The following is a 21,236-nucleotide window of genomic DNA, read 5'->3' on the forward strand; positions in this document are numbered from 1 at the left end:
CCATGCAGGTTGGCCATGTTGGCTTATTAAAAGTATCTTGACCACAAAAGTGATGGGTGGAAGGTTTCGAATGAATCTAAACCACTGGCAATTTCTCTGGGCAACCTTCCACACCACCGTTTTTTAGCCCGTCTGCGCCATTGCAAAGGGGGAACAGCCATGTGCAAATCAGTCAGCAGCTGCCGCCACCGAAGGTAGCAGCCCAGCCTAAACTGCTAGGCCAGGTCCCCTCTGCACAGAAAACCAAGCAACCCCAGACATGTTTCGGCCTTGTTGGACCTCCTCAGTGAGGTGCAGCCTGGTTCCCTGTGGCGCAGCGAGCAAGGGACCCACGTCTGGGCATACCCTCTCTCACAAGGAGAAACAAACCAACCACAAAAGTGATGGGTGGAAGGTTTCGAATGAATCTAAACCACTGGCAATTGCTCTGGGCAACCTTCCACACCACCGTTTTTTAGCCCGTCTGCACCATTGCAAAAGGGGACCAGCCATGTGCAAATCAGTCAGCAGCTGCCGCCACCGAAGGTAGCAGCCCAGCCCGAACTGCTAGGCCAGGTCCCCGCTGCACAGAAAACCAAGCAACCCCAGACATGCTTCGGCCTTGTTTGACCTCCTCAGTGAGGTGCAGCCTGGTTCCCTGTGGCGCAGCGAGTAAGGGACCCACGTCTGGGCACACCCTCTCTCACAAGGAGAAACAAACTGACCACAAAAGTGATGGGTGGAAGGTTTCGAATGAATCTAAACCACTGGAAATTGCTCTGGGCAACCTTCCACACCACTGTTTCTTAGCCCGTCTGCGCCATTGCAAAAGGGGACCAGCCATGTGCAAATCAGTCAGCAGCTGCCGCCACCGAAGGTAGCAGCCCAGCCCGAACTGCTAGGCCAGGTCCCCTCTGCACAGAAAACCAAGCAACCCCAGACAGGTTTCGGCCTTGTTGGACCTCCTCAGTGAGGTGCAGCCTGGTTCCCTGTGGCGCAGCGAGCAAGGGACCCACGTCTGGGCATACCCTCTCTCACAAGGAGAAACAAACTGACCACAAAAGTGATGGGTGGAAGATTTCGAATGAATCTAAACCACTGAGTCTGCCAGGCCTAGAGACCCAAGCTACTCCTCACTGATGACGCCCAACAAGGCTGAAACATGTCTGGGGATGCTTGTGGTCTTGTGCAGAAGGGATGTGACCTAGCAGTTCGGGCTGGACTGCCCCTCTTGTGGTAGGACCAAGCCTGATTTGCATATGGTTTTTCCCCTTCTGTAATGGCTTGGCAGGCTGAAAAACGATGGTCTGGAGGGTTGCCCAGAGCTTTGCCCGTGGTTATGATTAATTCATAATCTTCCAGCCATCACCTTTCTGTTTTATTAAAAGTATCATCTCGATTACTTCTGCAATTATTTGAAGAAGGGAAAAAAACATTATGCCTAGCACTCCCTCACAGGCCTTTGGTACTTAGGAGGCTGCCGCACACTCTCTCCATTGGCCCTGTGAGAAACTTGACGGTATTTTCCCACCTACTCCCTCGGGATCTTCCATTCAGGTGACCAGGGAAGCTGGGAGCTGCAGAGAGAAGGATCCGGAGGAGAACAGCGTGTCGCAACGCTGGCCCGGTGTTTGTGAGGGGCTGCAGTGTGGGCTTGGGAGCCGTGTCTCCACAGAGCCGGAGTGAGGCAGCCGTTATCCCTCTGTCGGTGCCCGTGTAATTGCTCGTTCCCTTGGACCATGTGCCGGGCCCTAGGGTATCTGAGGGGCAGGTGGTGAGAACCTGACCTCGATCCAAAGCATCCAGGAGAGACCGCTCGTCAGCGCTACACTAACCGGTAGTGCTCCAGATAAGATTTGGAAGTGGAAGTTGGGCGTAAAATGTTTTTTTTAGGGTGTAAAAATGTAAGCCCAATTTGCAATGAGAGTATGTTTTAACAGAGTAAAAAGGTTTTAACTGAAATGATTTTGCAATAATTATTTCTTTGCACTTAATTATGCATGCACATTAAAAGATACACGTTTCTGCATTCCGATCAGGCAGTTATGATAGCAGTTTCATACTGAGGTACTACGTGCACTACTGGTCCAAACATATCCATGGAGCTGCGTTGGTAAAATCAAGGGGGTATTTGCTTATTTCTAGGGTGTAAAAGTGGCTGATACACCCTTCATCTGTAGTGCTGCTACCCGGTGTGTTTTGCATCAGAGAGAGAGAAACTCAGGAGCATGCATGGGTGGCTGGAGTGTGAAAGGGGGAAAAGCAAGATTTCTAAAGCAGCACATTGGAAAGCGAGAAGGACATTTTAAAGAAACAAAGCAAAAAAGAAGGAGCAAGGACGTGGTAAAGAAAGAGAAAGCGCACTAGCAGCGCAGAAGCAAAAGCAAAGTCCAGAGTACAAGAGGGTGTGAATGACCCGGAGAGGAGGAAACAAGTGCAGGTGTGCATGGAAGTGTGAAAGCAGGGCGCAAAAGGCACGATAGAAAGAGGACAGGTACAGGTGTGCACAGCAGACGGAGGGAACAGTGCAAAGGGCACACCACCGAGACAGTAAAGGAAGGTGCAAGTGTGCACGACAAAGTGAAAGGAACACAGATGGATGTAAAGGGTGCCGGAAGCGCCTGAAGATAAAAGGTACAAAAGAAAGTAAGTGTAAGAAATAGAGAGGGGCAAAGGATCAAAGTGGTCACGGTTAGGAAGAGCAACGGGCCTGGCGTTTTTAAAAGCCTCTTATTCCACCCCATGGAAGGGTTGCATTTGAGAGAAACTGTATATAATAACAGTAAGTTGCCTAAACTTGGGGAAGGGAACCCTGAGAGGCCCACCCAAGTTGGAGACTTTTATTGTTTTCTTTTGTTAAAAGGATTGAAGCTTGGGGAAGGGAACCCTGAGAAGCTTGGAACAGAACTGTTCTATTTCGTTTGTGGTGTTTAGAACTTGAACAAGTTGAAGCTTGGGGAAGGGAACAGGACTTTGTTAAGAAGGTTTTACGAACAGCCCTTTCTGACTTAACTAAATTTTGTGACATTGACCAAACTACACCTGGTGAGAAGACCACCTGAAACCAACTTTGGTTTACAATTCTCTATTGAGCCACTATTTTCCTTTTTAAAGACTATCACATTTTTGGAAAGAGTGAGGGCAAGCATAGGTTTGGACACAGACTTTTATTTTGGACTATTAGACAATTGAGCGGCTAGAAACATCAGTTCAGGGAACCATCCCTTTAGAGTTGGGGCCATTCAGGCATTACACCAACCCAGGAACCTTAGTAAATAAAGGTTTTAAAATGAACACCTTTGAGCCTGTGTCTCTCTTGATACCTTGCCTGTCTCACAACCTGTTAGGCAGAATCCTGTGCAGTGCCCTTAGGGACCACTACACACAATTAAGACTACAGGTGGTGATACAAGTTTTACCTTTGGTGCAAGCCTGTACTACTGTGTCATAGTGGTAGCAGTGGCGGAGCAGCCAGGCTTATCTCAAGAGTATATGAGCAGTAGCAGAGACTACACAAAGGGACCACAATTACTGTGACTCAAGCAAACACTGACTCGTTTAGGTTTCAGGTAGAAAAATATAAGAACATTTATTTTTAAACCATTCGTTATAAACATAACACTTCTATTAAACTTCAATAAAAACCACACATTAAATGTACTACAACTAACCAATCCACTTTGTACAGTAAGTCTCAAGGTAAGTACCCTGTGTTGGAATGAACCAGTGTTAGGCACAAAAACACGTTACCGCGGATATGAATGCGATCACTTTTTGACAGTTCGGTCTACTAACCAAACGCGTATCCGTGACATGAAATGCTACCTGGGCAAAAACACACGTAGCACCAGAGATACCCAGAGGGAGTTGGAGGCAAAAATCACAGGCAATATTTTGGTTAGGCAGGCAGAATCAAGAAACGCTCAGAGACAAGAGTTCAAAAGTCAAAGGGGCCGGAGCCAGGGTCGAAGGACACCGGGGCCAGTTGCTGAAGATCACACGGTCTAACAGTTCACGATTCAACGGAGCCAAATGTACTTCGATATTGTATGTTCGGAAGCAAAAGTTATAAGAAGGAGGGAAGACAAGGTCAAGCCTTGGAAATGAAGAAAAAGGGATTCACCCAGTTTCCTCAACAGAACACAGTACCTTGTTCCAATGGTGCAGCTGGTGCCCTGGCAGTTGTTCCTGTTGGTTTCCCGTAGACCCACGATTCCTGGAGCTTTGTCGAGAAGGAGGACGTCTGAAGGGGGTCTGCACCACACAGGGATGAGGCCGGCAGCAGCGACACAGAATAAAAGGTGCGCTCCTTAAAAACAGGAGAGACTCTTCAGGTGGCTATCCGGACCACTAATGCAGTGTGCAGCGATTTCGGCCACGGAAGAGAATCCTCTGGCTGTAGAAGATGAGCTGGTTATCCCCACCAAGCTCAAGGTAAGAAGACTCCGGACTGGATCTTCTCTGAGTTGTTGAAGGGCAGATGGCTCAGGACTGCAGCAGGGCTTCACCGGGACGGGGTAGTTGCAGCAGCCATCATTCTCTCCGCTTCTCTTCGGTTCCTTGTAGTTCCAGTGGCGACTCTCTGACTTCTAGCCCAAGAGACCTGCCTTTTATGTGAAAAAACCCCATTCACACAGCCTGGCTGTCATTCACCCAGCAGGGGGGTTGTCCAGCCTGGACAACTACCCTGGCCAATCATGACAAAGTGCGACTTGGGTTTCCTAGGATACCCTGTGCAGGGGGTGACTACACCCCTCCCGCACATTCAGCCCACCTAGACACCCAGGCGCCTTGAGGAGGGCTTCTGGGCAGAAGCCTGCCAAAAAACAGTGAACAAAGAAGGCAAACCTAGTTTGCCGTGCAAAGTAAAACACAAGAAGGACTTTAACAAAAAGAAATGGCGAATAAACCCAACCGGAGCCAAAATAAAGACGATTTGGTCAAGCGGGTTTATGTTTGAGGCTAATATAATAGCCAAGGACAGTACACGTTTATCCATTATAATCGCGGTAGAAAAGTTAGGGTAGATACCACTGCCACCAGCCAAATCTAAATGTTAAAAGAGCGAAACAATGCTCTAGGAGGTACAGATAAAGGGATACGAGTTAACCCTTTCCAGTACTCCATGGAAGATGGGGTGTACTGGATCTGTAGTAGATTGACTAAGTAAAGTTAATGGTAACTTTACCCTTTTCTGGGGGACAGTAGTCGTCTCAGAAATGGAGTCGAGGGAAGTCTCAAAGACAACCCTGTGCCACGGCACTGAAGGTGCTGTGTGACGCACATAAAGAAGGGGGCTACTGAAGTGGTGTACTTCAGAGTCCACAATCACAAAAACAGATGGAAACACATAGCAAAACACAGGTAAGAGTGGGGGAAAAGCTCGCACTCTTACAAGGTGGCAAACAATAAACTCCAGAAGTCCAGCAAAGCTGCTGGGGGACTCACTAGGTGAGGGAAATTAGCCATAAATGAGAATTCTCCCTAACACAGCCCCTTTGAGCTTACAGAGAAAAGAGTGGCTAGAGTCCTGAAGAGGTGAATGCGGGCAAGCTGGGCTTTCATTGAAATCGGGGTAATTTAAATAAATAGCTTTGCTACACAACTGCCAATTTAATTAGTAAACATACAGAATTGCATTGCAAATTGCTATGCGACTCTGCTTATTGTATGCCTTTGCGTAGTGGAAGAGATGGGCAGAGAGTGTTACAATTAGGGCACAGAGGCATAGATAGGGGAGTGTGGAATGGAGAGACAGAAAGGAGAGAAAGTCTGGCGGAGAGGTTCAAGTGAGATTAGAGTCCACAGGCATGATAGACTCCATAAACCACTTCCCAGGCAAGCCCTGCCCAACTACAGACAGGAACTTACACCTTAGAGCGAGACTAGCCAAAACATATAAGCCCCCCATTAGGTCTCTCCCTATCTCCCCAGGACCAAGGACTCTAAGTACACCCTTAGCTCCATATCGCGGCCCTAGACCTACAAAGAGTATAGCTAAGTACACTAAACCTAAACCTCTACAAACTCCCCAACCGACTACACTAACTACTACGAGCCCCCAGATAAAAGGAGCCCTAATAAACTCCAGATCACTGGTAGCACACGCTACGGAAATAGCCAATTTGATCCTGAAAGATGACTTAGACTTCCTTGCTATCACCGAGACGGCATGCTAGCAGTCCCTGATGGCTACTCCATCCTGAGACATGATAGACTAAAATCCAGAGGAATAGGTATCGCTATTATTTACAAATGCTGCCTTGCTATGACACTAGCTACCCTGATCGACATCCACTCTTGTGAACTACTATCAGTCAAAGTCCCTTTGACTAATGCCCAAACCCTGAATATCCATTTGATATACCGCCCCCCAGGCCCATCTGGAACCTTCGTGGATGATATTAACACCATCCTAACCAACAACCTTAAAAGCTCCTCGCAAGTACTTCTACTCGGAGACTTGAACATGGGCTTCAATGACCAATCAGACCAGCTTGCCACAACCACAGCTAACACCCTATCAGAACTTGAATTCACCCAAAGAAGTAACACCGCTACCCACAACACAGGCAGAATACTTGACTGGGTGGCAGACCATAATTGCCAGGCTAATATCCTGTCCATCTCACCACTAGCTTGGACGGACCACCACCTTGTGTCCTTTATGCTCTCCACCAATAGACCTCTATTGCCTTCTTCCCTTAGTGCTCCGACTACACTAACCAGAAATAAAGAGTATTACTGTGGACAGGCTTATCCCGGCACTACTTGCCACTCTTAACTCACTCCCAGACAACACGGACCCTGAGAGACTGGTTGAAGAATATAATAAAATCATGACCACTTCCCTGGACCACATCTCCCCCGCCAAACTGAGACCAAGCAAGCAGAAAACCCACCTGAATGAATGGTTTACACCTTTTAAAAAAAATCTAAGACAACAAAAAAGAAATTGCGGGGCTACTTGGAAACAACATCCGTCAGAAGCCAATAAGCTCAAACTCCCCAAATTGTCCTCCCTTTACAAAAAAGAATATGATTAGCAAAACGAATATCCTTTGACACATGCATATCCCACGCCAAATCCAACATAAAGGAACTTTACACCATTCTTAAAGAAATAGAGACTCCGAGAGCATTACCCGACACATGCACGAAAGGTTAAAAAATGGTTCGAAGATATCCAACACGCCCTAGCCAATAAAATAGCCACTTTACAAAATAAAATCTCTTGTAAAAGAACTGCCTAAATGACCCTCCTGCATCTAAAACAACTGGTAAAGCTAACACTGATGAATCTGCCCGATTCAACTTTACCAAAGTTTCCCTCCCTGAAGTGGAAAGAATTATTCTGTCCCTTAAACCCTCTAATTGTCAGGGAGACCTATGCCCTGCGCAGCTTATCAAGGATGCTGCCCGAAACCTATCTCCTTTCATTACCAAACTCATTAATGCGTCTTTCTCTACTGATATCATTCCCACTAACCTTAAACAATCGTGGGTACTCCCACTCTTAAAAAAAAAAAAAAACACCCTCGACCCATCCACACCAACTAACTATAGATCTATCACTACTGTGCCTTTCCTTCTAAAAATCTTGGATAAGGTAGCGTATACACAAATACAAAAGCAATTGGAACTACACCACTTGTTAGGAGCCAGACAATCAGGTTTCCGTCCCCAGCACGGTACGGAAACTCCCCTCATCGACCTTAAGACCCAAATCGATGAGCTCAAAGATAGTGGCAAGTCGGCATTACTCCTCCTCCTAGATCTCTCAGCTGCTTTCGATCTAGTCGACCATACTATTCTCTGCAACCATCTAAAAACAGCAGCACATTTCTCTGATGACGCTGTTAACTGGATCAGATCCTTCTTAAATGGCAGAACAATGAGGGTCTTCCCGCCGCCAGCAGCTGCAGACCACATACCCATCACCTGCGGTGTGCCCCAGGAATCATGCGTCTCCCCTACACTCAACAATATTTTCACTAAGCCCCTTTTCGATGATCTGGATCATCTCGGTATCACCTATACTAACTATGCAGATGATACCCAGATCCTCCTCCCGCTTTCAGGGGATTATGAAAAGGATTTGGCCTTGCTAAATAGAGTGTACATCATCATCCGGGCATGGATGGCCACACATGGACTATGTCTGAATGAGGATAAAACTGAACTCATCATCCTGGGCACCCCGTCCAACCTAGAAAAAATAGGTTCCAACTACTCCTCATTCATAATCGATAGAAACATCATAAAAGTAGAATGCGAGGTAAAAACACTTGGCTTTTACCTTGACTCAAACCTTTCATTCACTAAACAGGTCAACTCCCTAGCATCCTCCAGGGCCTACACGTGCAAACTGATACGCAATGGCAAGCCATTCCACTCTGATAGCAGCTGCATCACTCTGGCCAGAGCCTTCATCCTGTCGCGCCTGTAATTCCCTTTACCTAGGATCGACTAAAGCCACCATCAAAAGAATCCAAACGTTACAAAATAATGCCCTTAGAGCAGCTCTAGGCATCTCCAGAAGAGACCACATTTCAGAGATCTGTCAACAGAACAACTGGCTCCCAACTTTCGACAAAGTCCTCCTAAAAACTCTGGCGCTTACCCACAACAATGCTGCACCTATGTACTTGACGGAGAGATTCCACAAACAGACCTCCATGAGACCTGTAAGACTAGCCAACAGAGATCGACTCTCCATACTATGCTTCAAACGATCCACAATTGGAGGTAACAGCTTCCCGGTGAAAGCGGCCAAACTATGGAATTCTCTGCCTCCCAGTTTGAGAATAGACCAATCTTACCACAAGTTTAGATCCAACACCATCATATGGCTGAAATCTAATAATCCACATTAATTACTCCTGCTTAGGATACAGTTAGAACTGATCGGCCACCACCATGGTACCCACCATATGATATGATATCTTCACTTCTATGCTAGTCTCCTTGTAATTCTCTCCCTTCACCCGACTTTATTCTGTATGTAATGCCCTCTGGAAATTGCCTTCATATTATTTTGCTGCATGCTATGCCTGTAAATAAGCACCCTATGTATATCCACCGTTGTAATTATTGCCTGTATGTAAACTGCATACATTTTTGTGTAACTAAGCTTTGCATATACTTGTAACTGCTGCGCCCTGTTACCCTAGGGTATGATGCGCATTATAAATAATAAAACAGAGTGTGAGGCCGAAGCACTGGTGCTTTCAGGGAAAGGGGGAGAGAGAGGGAGAGCATGTGCATGAGAGAATGGAGCTGGGTGTCTTACTGGCACAAGAAAATAGCCATTCCTAGTGAGAACACCTAGTTTATGGACCCCTTAGGAGAACCCCAGAGGGAGGCAGATGGCTAAGGCTTTTGCCTTTAGGCCCTCACCTGCAGCTGTCTTTTAGCTAGTAGGTGTTACTGATTGCTAGTTGCTAAACCTGCAATTCGGAAAGCCTGGATCGAGAAGGTTGCCACGCATTGGGAGATTGCGCTAGGGAAGCTCTTGGAGCCAGTTTCCAAAATAAATACACTTGAACCATCTTTTGGAGTCGAGTTATTGAGGCAGTCTGACACTGGTTAGACCATGACGTGCAGTCTTGATTGAGTGTGGGGCATGCTTGGAGGAGGTGGGGGTTGGGTGACCTCGGACGTAAGGCTGCTGATCTCATTGCAGCCATGAGAGATTGCTCTGTGGCTGGTGATGGAAGTGGGGCAGAAGGGCGCGATATCCAATCTGGTGGTTCTAGTTTTCTCACCCACACGTTTTTCTCTATCCTTTTCCCTTCATTCTCCCCCCGTGCCACCTCGTCCTCCCACGTTTACCTTGCAACCAAGTTCCCATCCCACTTTGACAGGATTGGTTCACTAGGTGATGGAGGGTTGTGTAGAACCTGAACATTTCTGGTGGGCTCGGGGGGTGCACTAGCACTCTGAGGAGGAAGCCTGTTGGAGTTGGTGACATTGATTTATGTATAATGATTGGAAATCTTTATGGGGAGGCATACGGTACAGGGTTGGAGGTTCAGCTGTATGTATACTCTTCACAGTGCCTGGCGGATGTGGGAATAGGCAATGTTGGCTGGAAGGTCTGAGTGTGGGTAGGATGGTCAGGGTGACAGTCAAGGTGGATAATGATGCAGTGATTCCTGTCTGGGTTTCATGCCACCTGTAGGTGGTCATGGATGAGGGCGGATTTAAGAGGACCAAGGGGTAGTGCTAATGAGCATGAAAGGGTAAGATGGGTTCAGCTATGTGACCAAAGAGCACAGGCAGCCATCAGTAGGGTTTGGATTACAGTGACAGCCTGTGTGGTGAGTCACTGACTACTGCAGACAGCATGAGCGGGGCAGGAGCAGGGTGGGAGAAGAGACTTTGCTCATTGGTTAAGGCATGTAGAGGGCATGGGGACCCACAGATTAGTTATGGAAGATCATTTGGGATTGCTACTACCTAAAGTAGCTGGGTATATGTAGGAAGCCTGGAGGTATGACTTAGTCCCTTTTTCAGAGCTAGAAGATGGGTTGGGGTGACCATGGGGGCCGGGACCACTACCTGCACTGCGATGTAGTCCCTACCGTAGGTATCGGCACCCCCGTCCATCACAAGCTTCAAATGTGTGCCACACATCACTGCTCTTAGCACCACTCATGGAAATAATAGGAGCATTTTGTTAGAGAGAGGAGGGAAAACAGGGGGTCAACGAAGCAATGAATCCCTGGAAAAATACTTAATTTGAATAGAGACCGGTCCGTGGGTGCGACTTGCGGAACTAAGCGTGAGCACCACTCTCTAAACTACTCGGAGGCCCCAGGAATACAAGCAAAGCAAAAATTAACCATTTCAGAGAAGAAGTGCCCATCCTGCCAGCTAGCGAGGACTGCCAAAGTATGGTTCAAAGATGGCGGACGAGCTGAAATTCTACTTTGTGGCGGTGTCAATCCTGTTAACTGGTAGTCCTAATGCCTTGCGCCTGATCCTCAGGCAATTTCGTCACAATTGAAGGCCCTCAACCCTTTAGACTTTCCTTTGCTGATGGAAAGGGAAAATGCAGGTAGACGGGAGCGGGAAGCCATTGTGGGAGCTAGGAATATGATGTTTGCAGTGAGGGGCTACTTCTGAGGGGGGGAGGAAGCTGGAGGGATTGAGCAGAGGAATGGGGAGTGGAGACGGGAGGTGGAAGGTGGTGTGGATGTAATCAGAGTACAGATGATGGAAGAAGGGAAATCCAAATAATGGGTGGCAGTGTATGGCGGTATGCATGACATTGGTGCCACAAGCATCCCTTACAGCCTGCATCTGAATAACCGCTGACATTCGGGCCAGTGAATACGAGGCTTAGATGGAACTAGTTTTATCATTGCACATTTTATGCTAACCATCCTGATGTAGTTGGCTTTTACCTACTGATGCCTTTAGATCTGCTGATTTCTGCTTTGTGTTAATGACAGGTCCTGTGATTGCCACCTCAGTATTTTCTTTAAGACCTAAAGAACACAAACAGTTAATTCTGGACCGTGAAGAGGACGGGATAGAGGACAGTAGCAACCCTCGCCCAAGTAAGTATCTAAGAAGTGTTAACTGGCCAATAAGTGGTTGTGGTGTGCGAAGGGGGGGGGGTCTGTAAAGTGCTGGTTCTCATCACCGGCTATAAAGGTACAAGTGGTGCATTCACTCGGGTTCTTCTCTCTAGTCTTCCCCCTGCTTCCATATCAATAGGCCCAAGTATATTCTTCCTGCTCCTTCTGTGAGGGCTCCTGCTGGTGCTGGCTGTTTTATCTTATATACACTCCTCCTGCCTTGCTATTGCCTTCCTATAGGTGGGTTGCCAACTTGTCCTCTCACCATTCTATGGACTTTCCTTCTGTATGGGCCTGCTCCCTCCCATGGGAGTTCTCCTCTTCGATCTCTCAACACTCCTTGCTGTGGATTTGCTTCCTTCAGGTAAACAGCATTGTGCGGCATCTTCCTTCATGCTCTGAGTGGCAACCAGATGTCTTGTCTTCAGCCTCTAGCAGAGCATGTTTTGGATTGTAATTGAGCTGACACTTCTGCCCTTCGTGGACCGCTCTGAGATCCTGCCTCTGGCCCACTGCCTATTTCCTGGTGTTCCGAGGCTTCTGCCCCCTCCCTAGGCCTCTTCTGCTGTCTTCAGTCAGTCTTTTCTGGTATTTGCCATGCAAGGAGGATTCATGAAGGAACATGTAGTGGTGTCTCCTGTCTCAGCCCATTTTTGGTTGTCTGCGCTAGATCGTCACTATGGTTCAGTATTGTCTAGACAGGTGGCAGCCACAGATACTCTACACAAAATGGACATCTTTTGATCTGGTTTAACACCCACTTATCTGCTACACAGGATAATGTGTTTGCTTGAATGTAAAACAATAAACCCCTTATGTTATCTTACCATATAATAGAAGTATGAAAGCAGTGAATGCCACATGAATACAGCAAGATAAACCACATTAGGAGAAACACCCTATGCTTCCTGTGCAACCAGCAAGGGAACTCTCTGATCAGACACCCCAGGAATCTCTGGAGACTTGCTTGAAGTGGGGCTTTAGAAACCCCCCCAATTCTCTCTAATGCAGGGAGGGTTTGTTCCTCCCTCGTCAATGGGACCCAACGCATACCCCACTAAAGGTTTTACTACGATCCTTGTTGCTTTGCCGATTCTGCAGCCACTATGAAGTGGTCTTGCAATGGCTGCTGGGTCAGTGGCAAATGCTCTTAGGCCATAGCTACCCTGTGCTCTTCGAAAGATCAAGACCCCTCTTAGCTAGGCAGGATTGCAGGAGGTTTGTGGAACTGCCCCAGCGAACCCCCTTAAAGGAAAAGGTTTACTTTTCTTCCCCAAGGACAGACGTACCAACCGCAAGCTATAAGATAGCTCAGAAGATGGGGACTAATAGGAAGATGAGGATCGGTTAGATTTTGTTACCATTTTGGACATTTTGCCATTTTAGCAATCTGGGGCAAATTAGTCACTAGGCAACAGGGCTTCCAGGTTGCAGTACAGTGAGAGTAAAATCTGCCTCCAGGTTATGACCATAACGGGTAACGCGAAACATCATCCGGATTGCCTCTGATTTGAACAATGTGTATATATATTTCTGGGGCTTGTGTATGTTGTTAGCAGGATTTTCCTTGGGCACGCTTCCCAGGCCTCAAGGAACACCCATTGTACTTGTTCATAGGTTTCTTTTTTGTCCCCCCCCCCCCACACACTTTTTATTGATTTTCCACGACAGAAGAAAGGCACCTCAAACACGATTACATATAGATGGAGATGAGTGTCTTCTCACCTATTCCTTCCATCAGACCCTCTACCGCTTGTACGACAAACTTATAACAAACCAGAAATGGCAGTACAACTACATGAATAAACTAAGCTTGCTGCTCAAGAATATGAAAAAATATTTGTGCATAATCCCATATACATTAAATGGAGAGCGGTCACGTGTATGGGCTACAGACTTGATCTCTCCATCAATTTCTTGCCAGAATCCTGGCCTTTTCACTCCCCAACCTTATTGGACACTTGTATCCATAAATTTGCTATAGAACCTTGACCATTCTCCCCCTTGCCAGCACTCCCTCCGTGGAGTGCTGCTGTGATCTTTTCCAATGACGACTTGCCTCTCAATGCATAGAAGGAGGGACTCTTCTAGGTCTTGATAGAACCCTTCCTGGTGCTCGTTTGGAGCGTAGGCTGAGATGAGGGTATAGAGTTGGCCCAGGATGACGCGTTTGATTGCGATGAAATGACCCTCCCGGCATCGTAGTGAGTCCAGGATCTGGGGGTTCAGGTCTTTTGCGAAAAGAATGGCAGTGCCTCCCTTCTTGGTGCCGTTGGATGCCAGAAATTGTAGGGGAAAAAGTCTGCTTCGCAGGTGGGAGAAGTCCGCCGGGATTAGATGAGTTTCTTGCAGGAAAGCGACTGGGGTTCCGTCATCTTGTAGCTTTTGCAGGATGGATTTCCTATTCGGAGGGGAGTTTAGGCCCCTGAGTGAGCGAGTCAACTAAGCCTATGAAAGCTGAGTCTTTCCCCTGCGGGCGCCGTCGCTTTGGACAAGGAATCCATTGGCAGCCATGGCTCCGGTTTGGAAGCTATTGACCTTTCCGAGGAGACTACCTGCTCCAACATGTCCGACCCCGAAAGGGCATGCTGCCGGCGACAAGGGCACCCACTCACCACGTGTCCATAAACACACAACCCACAAGGCTTCTTCGACGGGGTCATCGAAGGCCTCAATGCCCATTGAAGTCTTTGGCGGAGCCTTCCAAACCTCGTAGTTTGGGATCCTCCACGCAGTCGCCACTGCAGCATGCAAATGAGCATAAAACTCTTCGGGAATGGGCGGTTCCCTTCAAACTTCCATCACCGATGTGTTACCGTCCAAAGACGCTCAGACGCCGAAAGAGGTGGTAGCGTTGTCAGCCGCAGCAGCACCTTCAGATGTGCCGAAATCCTCTAGGCCGTCGATAATTTTTCCAAAGCTCTGCAAGTAGCTTGTGGTTACCATTTTGCCCGCCGGTGACTCCAGGGAAGCCCTCTCTTCCCATGGGGGCTATTGTGAGTCCTCCCAGCCTCTTTCTAGGGTCTTGCATAGGGATTCACCCTCTTCTGTGCATTCCCCACACACAACCCTGACCCTTCAGCTTCCTCAGAATGGACCAGGGAAATATTTGAGGCGTGTATGGCTAAAATGGCTGAGTTCATCAACTTTTCAGGCTAGTATAATATCTTGAAGAGGCATAGAGAAGTGGACTCATGCCCCATCCCTTCTAAATCCCAGTCCCTCCCCCAGTGCCCAGTTCCCTCCTTTTGGAGGAACCACAGAAACTCCACGTAGATGTCTTCAGGGAGGACCCGAGTCAGGATGTTTCTTATGGGGGTTTTGACCTTTATGACAAAGACCCCTGTCTTTCAGGATCCAGACCGGAACCAGGTGCACGACCAGTGCTTGTGGCATACACCACCAGAACGCTGACCCAGACGTCATATCTATCTGGTTGCCTCCACTACTCTGCCAAGAGATTTGTCGCCAGCTGACGACCAAATGCTGTTTAACTTCCTCCTAAAAAGGGCAGCAAAACATTATAAGATCGCTAAACTCAAAGCTGCCCCTGACTCGGACCTCATGGAGGACAGCCTCAAGGAGAAAGCTCCTGTTAGTCAAGCCATTCCCTTATTAAACTCCATTAAGAAATGCCTGGCTCCTTCCTTAGTCTCCCCTTCCCTTAGGGCAATTAATGCTTGTGTGTAAAAGATGTTTCGTTTGGCCCCCTCTGATCCTCTCTACATTAGAGGCCATGCCCCATCGGATTCTTTGGTTGTAACCACCACTCATAAGCTGGCACTGGCAGGGGTACCACTGTCCTCGGCAGAATATCCTTCAGACAAATATTGTACAAAACGTTACGCCCATGTTAAGCGTGTCACCGCCTCTGCAGTTTACTACTCCAGAATTGCAAATAACACCACGCTCCTTGCGAGCTATAGTGATGTTCAGTGGGGCCTAGTACAGGATGGTCTTCAGGAACTTTCAGAGCCTACCCAATAACGCCTGCTGGCGTTCGTGGCTGAAAGCAGAGAGGTTACCCAGAATATACTGAAGAACACTCTGGACTCTGCCCGAAACCGCAGGGGGCACCCTTTCCCAGGGACTCTGCTCACGTGACATGCTTTGTTGAAAAACTCTGGATTCAAGCCCAAAACACAAGCCTCCTAAATTGAAAAGCCTGTGGAAGAAGGCAGTCGACGACGCCCTGGAAACAGTGAAAAAGGAGCATGAGACATTAAAGTCACTCGGACAGACATCGGCTAAACCCTTTAACCAGCGTGGCGGCCCTAACACCTGCCAGTCCTTTCATGGCCAATCCTTCTCCCAGTATGCGTAGGTAAAGAGGTGGGGTTCCAACTGGTCCTGCGGACCGGGCACCTATGGTCATTTTCAGTATCAACAAAGAGGCTCACGTCTGGGTACGGGCAGAGGTAGAAACTCTTTTTCCAGAGGCCCCCCTGTCAAAAGAGAAATTATATCGTGCCTCCTATTGTAATAGAAATACGATTATTGGCCTACTCCAACCTGCTCGAAAGTCGCTTGCAAAAGAATCAGTGTTGCAAGGTCCTGACCTTAAATCAATATAAGCCGCCATTATAGGCCAATCCGCCATTTTAGGATTCGCTTTGTAAAAGTCACCCTGTGAGTTAAAATGGTGGACGATGTCATTCCAAAATACAACATGGCCGTCTTGACCTCTGTACATAGCTAATATGTAACTTGCCTGCAGGCCACTTGTTGAGGTTGCGAACTGAGACCTTGTCCTTCGTTGACCTGTGTGTAAAAGGATTACTCGTGCAACAAAACAAATCCACGAGCATATGTTGAAACAATGTATTAAAATACTGAACACAGAACACTTGTTTAACTACATTGTATCAATGTTTGAGAAGGCCTGCATGGAAAATCTTAGAATACACAGTTATTGCATAGGCTTGTTGATACATGTATTAAAGGCAAACCAGTTATATGCCGTTGTTCGAGACTTGGCACGAACCCTAGATCGGTGATGTATTACATGGAATATTAACCCAAAGTGGGGCTGGACATCCTGCCCACCAAGTGTATAAAAGGCTAATGCATTCTAATGTACAACGTCTCTCACTGAACACACTGAACCATGCTGGAGTTCGTTGTGTTGTACTGAGGGCCGATAGTTATCTGATTTTGCTCTGTTTTTGTAACTGGATTCAGTATAAAAATAAAGTACTTTGTATGTTCCTTTGTAACCCGTGTTCGGTGCATTTCCTTTTGGGGTACTCGGCCTCGATATTTTGATTTTGTTTTCACAGTTGGCGCCTGAATAGGGACCCTCAAGATTGATGCCGGATTGTTGAAGGTTGACCCAGGCTATCGGACCAGGATCGGACGGTGTGACAAAAAAGGGGCCCCACTGAACGAGACGCGACACCTCAGCAGCGCTGCATGACCCGATCCCTGGACGATTAGCTTGTGGTCTGAGACGGCATCTTGACGAGGGTCCACTTATCGAGGCGGGCAGATTTGCCGAAATCACCTTACACGAGGTAAGATTAGTTAGGTAAGATTCTTTGAAATCCGATCGGACCTCCTTAGGTTTGTTCAGGTGAGTCGTGACCCGACTCTTAATTCAACCCTGAAAATTTGAATTTGGCGCATTGTATCTGCAGACACAATTATTGACCAGGTAGCACCAATAATTTGATATGCCTGGGAAATTGTCTACCTGCTTCAGGGCATTGTTCCGCAGCGATAGACAATCTTTGGAATTTAGCTGTCCGGCACTGCAGGAGGGGTCACCGGCTTGTACTGTGTACTATAAGCATGGCATTGGAAGTATAGTGTTTAATGATATTTGGCACAGACAAACCAGACATGCCTCCGAACTTCAGTGGCCAATCAATCGTAGTTTCGAAATCCCTTGTATTGAGTATTTAGAGTCAATTCTATTAAAGAAAAAGGCTAGACCTGCAGCATTTGATGTTTTGCAGAATTGGAAAAAAGAAGCGTTGCAACAACTTAAAAGTAGGGAGAAGCATGCGCGCCGTCCTAAGACGAACGCCAAGACGAACGCTGAAAAAGCATTATTGTATGACCAAGATAAACATTATGAATGGACTAGAAATATGGACAGGGCTTTCTCACTTGGAATTCAAAAAATATATCCGTCCAAAGACCTCCATGCTTCCGATGAATTTATAGATAAATTATTAAATGAACAAAGGCCTGGTGCCTCTGCGCCACCTCCGTATGTTCCTCTTCCTGCTGCTTTGCCTCTTCCCCTGTTATTTCTGCTCTACCTGCTGTTGTTCCTGTTGTTCTTGCTCCTCCTAATGTTCCCTTTCCTCCAGCTCCTCCACCTCTTCTTATTGCACCAGTTAAAGTACCTCCACTGAATTTGCCTGCTCCCTCTCTTCCAAGTGGTCCTGAGCCGCTTGTAATCGATCGAGGTGCAGGGTCAAAGGTTGTCACTCGCAATACTGTACCACCGGATTAGAAACGTGAGTTAATTGCATGGGCTAAGCATTGTATGGAGAAGAATGATCAAGCTAGTGTTTTTGCCACACTTTTTAATATGGATACATTTCCTGAGAAAACATTTTTTATTGAAGGTTTAGGGATTCAGTTATGTATAATGTGGGGAAAATTAAATAATGCGGATCTCCCGCAAGGGTTAAGGGATCTAAATACTCTAGCGTTTTCTAGAGAGACTGTGGAGAAGGTAAATGAGCATGTCGAGAGGTTATTTGGGTATAGAAAGGAGTTAGAAAAGTTACAGAATGAGGATGATGAGGAGGAAAGTATGTATGTACAGAAACGGTTCCTTCCTTGTCGTAAATCGATATCTGAGGAAGCACGAATTTGTACGAAGGACGCACTTAGATAGATTTTGGATATATCTATAACTCCAGTTGAAGTATATGACACGTATAGTCAGTATACGCCAGAAATGCAGAGGAAAGTGATACAGGTAATGATAGAGTACCTACAGGATGATTGTGTAAAAAGAAAGATTAGTTGTCCCACAGAGTTATTGAGTTTTACAAGAGGGCTTTTTCACTTGACACTTCTTCGACTGCTTTAGCGCTCGATTTAGCTCTGTTGCTTAGTAAGCGTTCGGAGTCACCTACTTCTCAGTTGCCTATGAGCGAGGTTCCCTCGACATTTGTCGCAAAGGTTGAGGTTGCGGCCGATGCTGCACAGGGTATAGTTGCTGTGAACATTCCTGCACATTATGTATCACAGTTCGTTCAAGTCTCGTTCCCAAGACAGGAAGTGAATACTATTAGGCAATCTATTCCTGATATTAGGAAAAATCCGACGGGATTCTATAAAGAAATAGAGTCCGTCTTGCAATCCCCAGTGTTCACCTTAGGTGATATCGGTTTGTTATTCCCTGTACTCCTGCCCGTAGATTTGTGGAAACAAGTTAGAACTATAGACGACGTGCCAGGGTTGGGAGATACATGGGTGAATATAACTAGACTCGATGGAGAAAGGCCAGCTGGTGAAAGACCGCCTCAGGTGATACTAACTTTGCCTGATAGAATTATTGCAAAATTAAAAACTATAATTCCAGAAAAAAGAATTATATGGGACAAACTTACGGCCTGTGTCCAAGGAAAGTCTGAGGGTGCTACCGAGTTCTTTAATCGGTTCGAACAGGTATTCTCGGATTTCAGTGGACAAGACCTAGGCACAGAGTCTGGGAAAAGGTTGTCCGTGGACAAATTTGTGCGTGGATTGCTGCCTGACATCCAGTCACAAATTATGTCTCTGAGAGTGCTTAGCAGGCGAAATCACAATCAGAAGTACTGCACATGGCTCAGTACTACGAGAACCGTGTCAATAATGAAAAAGATAGGGTTGAAAAACAAAAGGCGATTTGAAAACTAAAGTGCTATTGCAGCAAATTGTTAGAGGCCCAGAGGGGGTAGTTCTCAGGTTAGAGGTCAGTATGTCCCGCAGGGGAATGTGCCCTTGGGTCCTGTGAACATTAACCAGTGCGCTTATTGTCGTCGAGAGGGTCATTGGCGATCACAATGCCCCGTCCTTCAACAAAGGTCAAATAATACATTTGGAAATATGGGTAGGCGATCCAGAGGTCGCCCGGGTGTAGGTGGCCCTGGTAGAGGTCAATTTGCACAGGACCCTCAGCAACCTTTCTCGCAGGACAATCAGACATCGAGTGTGGACACCAGGAACATATTTGATCATCCTTCCGCTGCATATTTATCTGAAGAGCTTCCTTTTGATGACATTCTGTTTCGCTAGGATTGCCCAAAGCAGGGTTTGGAACCTACACCTATTCCCGTCAATCAGAAAGGTCCCTATGTTGAAATGGTGATGGGAAATAGGAAATATCAGTTTTTGATAGACACTGGAGCACAGAAGTGTTCCATTGATCATTCACGGGTTCTAGACATTCCACTGTTAGGGCAACCAATGTTTCTGTAGGGTTTTCTGGCACACCAGTTGTTTGTCCGGTTTCTTTGCCAGTACCTATTTCTTTGGGTCCCTTTACGGACCACTGTCCATTTCTGTTGACTTCAAATTGTGGAGAGAACTTGCTGGGGTTGAATCTGTTAAAATAATTAAATGCAGTGATTTATTGTTCTTCTGATGGAGTACGCTTGACGATTTCACCGCAGCAATTTTCTGTCTCCCAATTCTTGACTAGACCTTTGCCTCCAGAATTCATTAATGTACCAGAGAGCTTGTGGGCTGTCGACGACAATGATGTCAGTGTTTTACAGATTGAACCTGTCAAGATAGTTTTGAAACATGGAATTGAGCTGCCACGCATTCCCCAGTATAAGATAAGTCGTGGCTCCACAATTTCCAATTGTGCCTGATGTAACGACAATCCTAACCATGATTCCAGCTACAGCTACTTACTTTAGTGTGGTGGATCTAACAAATGCTTTCTTTAGTATTCCTATACACAAGGATAGTAGATACTTGTTCGTGTTCACCTTAGGGGGATGCTCGTTCACATTTACTCGTGCACCTCAAGGGTACACAGAGAGTCCTAGCATTTATAGTAGGGCTTTGAAAGAACAACTTGATACCCTTGAATTGCCCTCTACCTGTACTTTGCTTCAGTATGTTGATGATTTGCTTTTAGCTGCTCACTCTGAGAGTGCCTGTAAGGAGGGCACTGTGTTATTGCTTATCTATCTTGCTAAGCATGGTCACAAAGCTTTGCTTAAAAAATTTCAATATTGTTGTCAGGAGGTCGCCTATTTAGGCTATCTCCTGTCAAAGGAGGGAAGAAGATTGACACCTGAAAGAATAAAACACGTTTCTGGCATGTCTGTCCCAAATACACAGAAGGAAGTTAGAGCCTTGATAGGTATGGCTTCTTACTGTAGGTTGTGGATCCCAAATGTTTCACTAGTGATCAAACCGATGTTGGCTTTGACGAAGAAGGGCATTTCTTCGCCATTGTCATGGAACGCGGAACACCAGCAATCGTTTGACTTGCTTAAGAATGCATTATGCTCTGCACCAGTTTTGGGTACACCAAACTATGAAAAGGCCTTTGTGTTGTTTGTGCATGAATGTGATGGATGTGCTTTGGCTGTATTAACACAGGAACATGGAGGGAAGAAGAGGCCGTGCGGTTACTTTTCTTCCGCCCTTGATCCTGTAGCATGCGCTTTGCCAAGATGTGTGCGAGCTGTCGCTGCTGCTGAGCTA

The 21,236-nt window shown here is 46.7% G+C and overlaps 1 protein-coding gene across 1 annotated transcript in view; it reads left to right on the plus strand.

Annotated features, from left to right (window-relative positions):
• LOC138580072 (gastrula zinc finger protein XlCGF26.1-like) overlaps positions 1 to 21,236 on the plus strand; it is a 392,628-nt gene that overhangs the window by 34,054 nt on the left and 337,338 nt on the right. The window contains exon 3 of the mRNA XM_069650324.1: positions 11,439 to 11,546. Coding sequence (XP_069506425.1) covers positions 11,439 to 11,546 — 108 coding nt within the window. The remainder of the gene's footprint in view (positions 1 to 11,438; positions 11,547 to 21,236) is intronic.

The sequence above is a fragment of the Ambystoma mexicanum genome, chromosome 3p, assembly GCF_040938575.1.
Source record: "Ambystoma mexicanum isolate Mex_15411 chromosome 3p, UKY_AmexF1_1, whole genome shotgun sequence".
Taxonomy (NCBI): Eukaryota; Metazoa; Chordata; class Amphibia; order Caudata; family Ambystomatidae; genus Ambystoma; species Ambystoma mexicanum.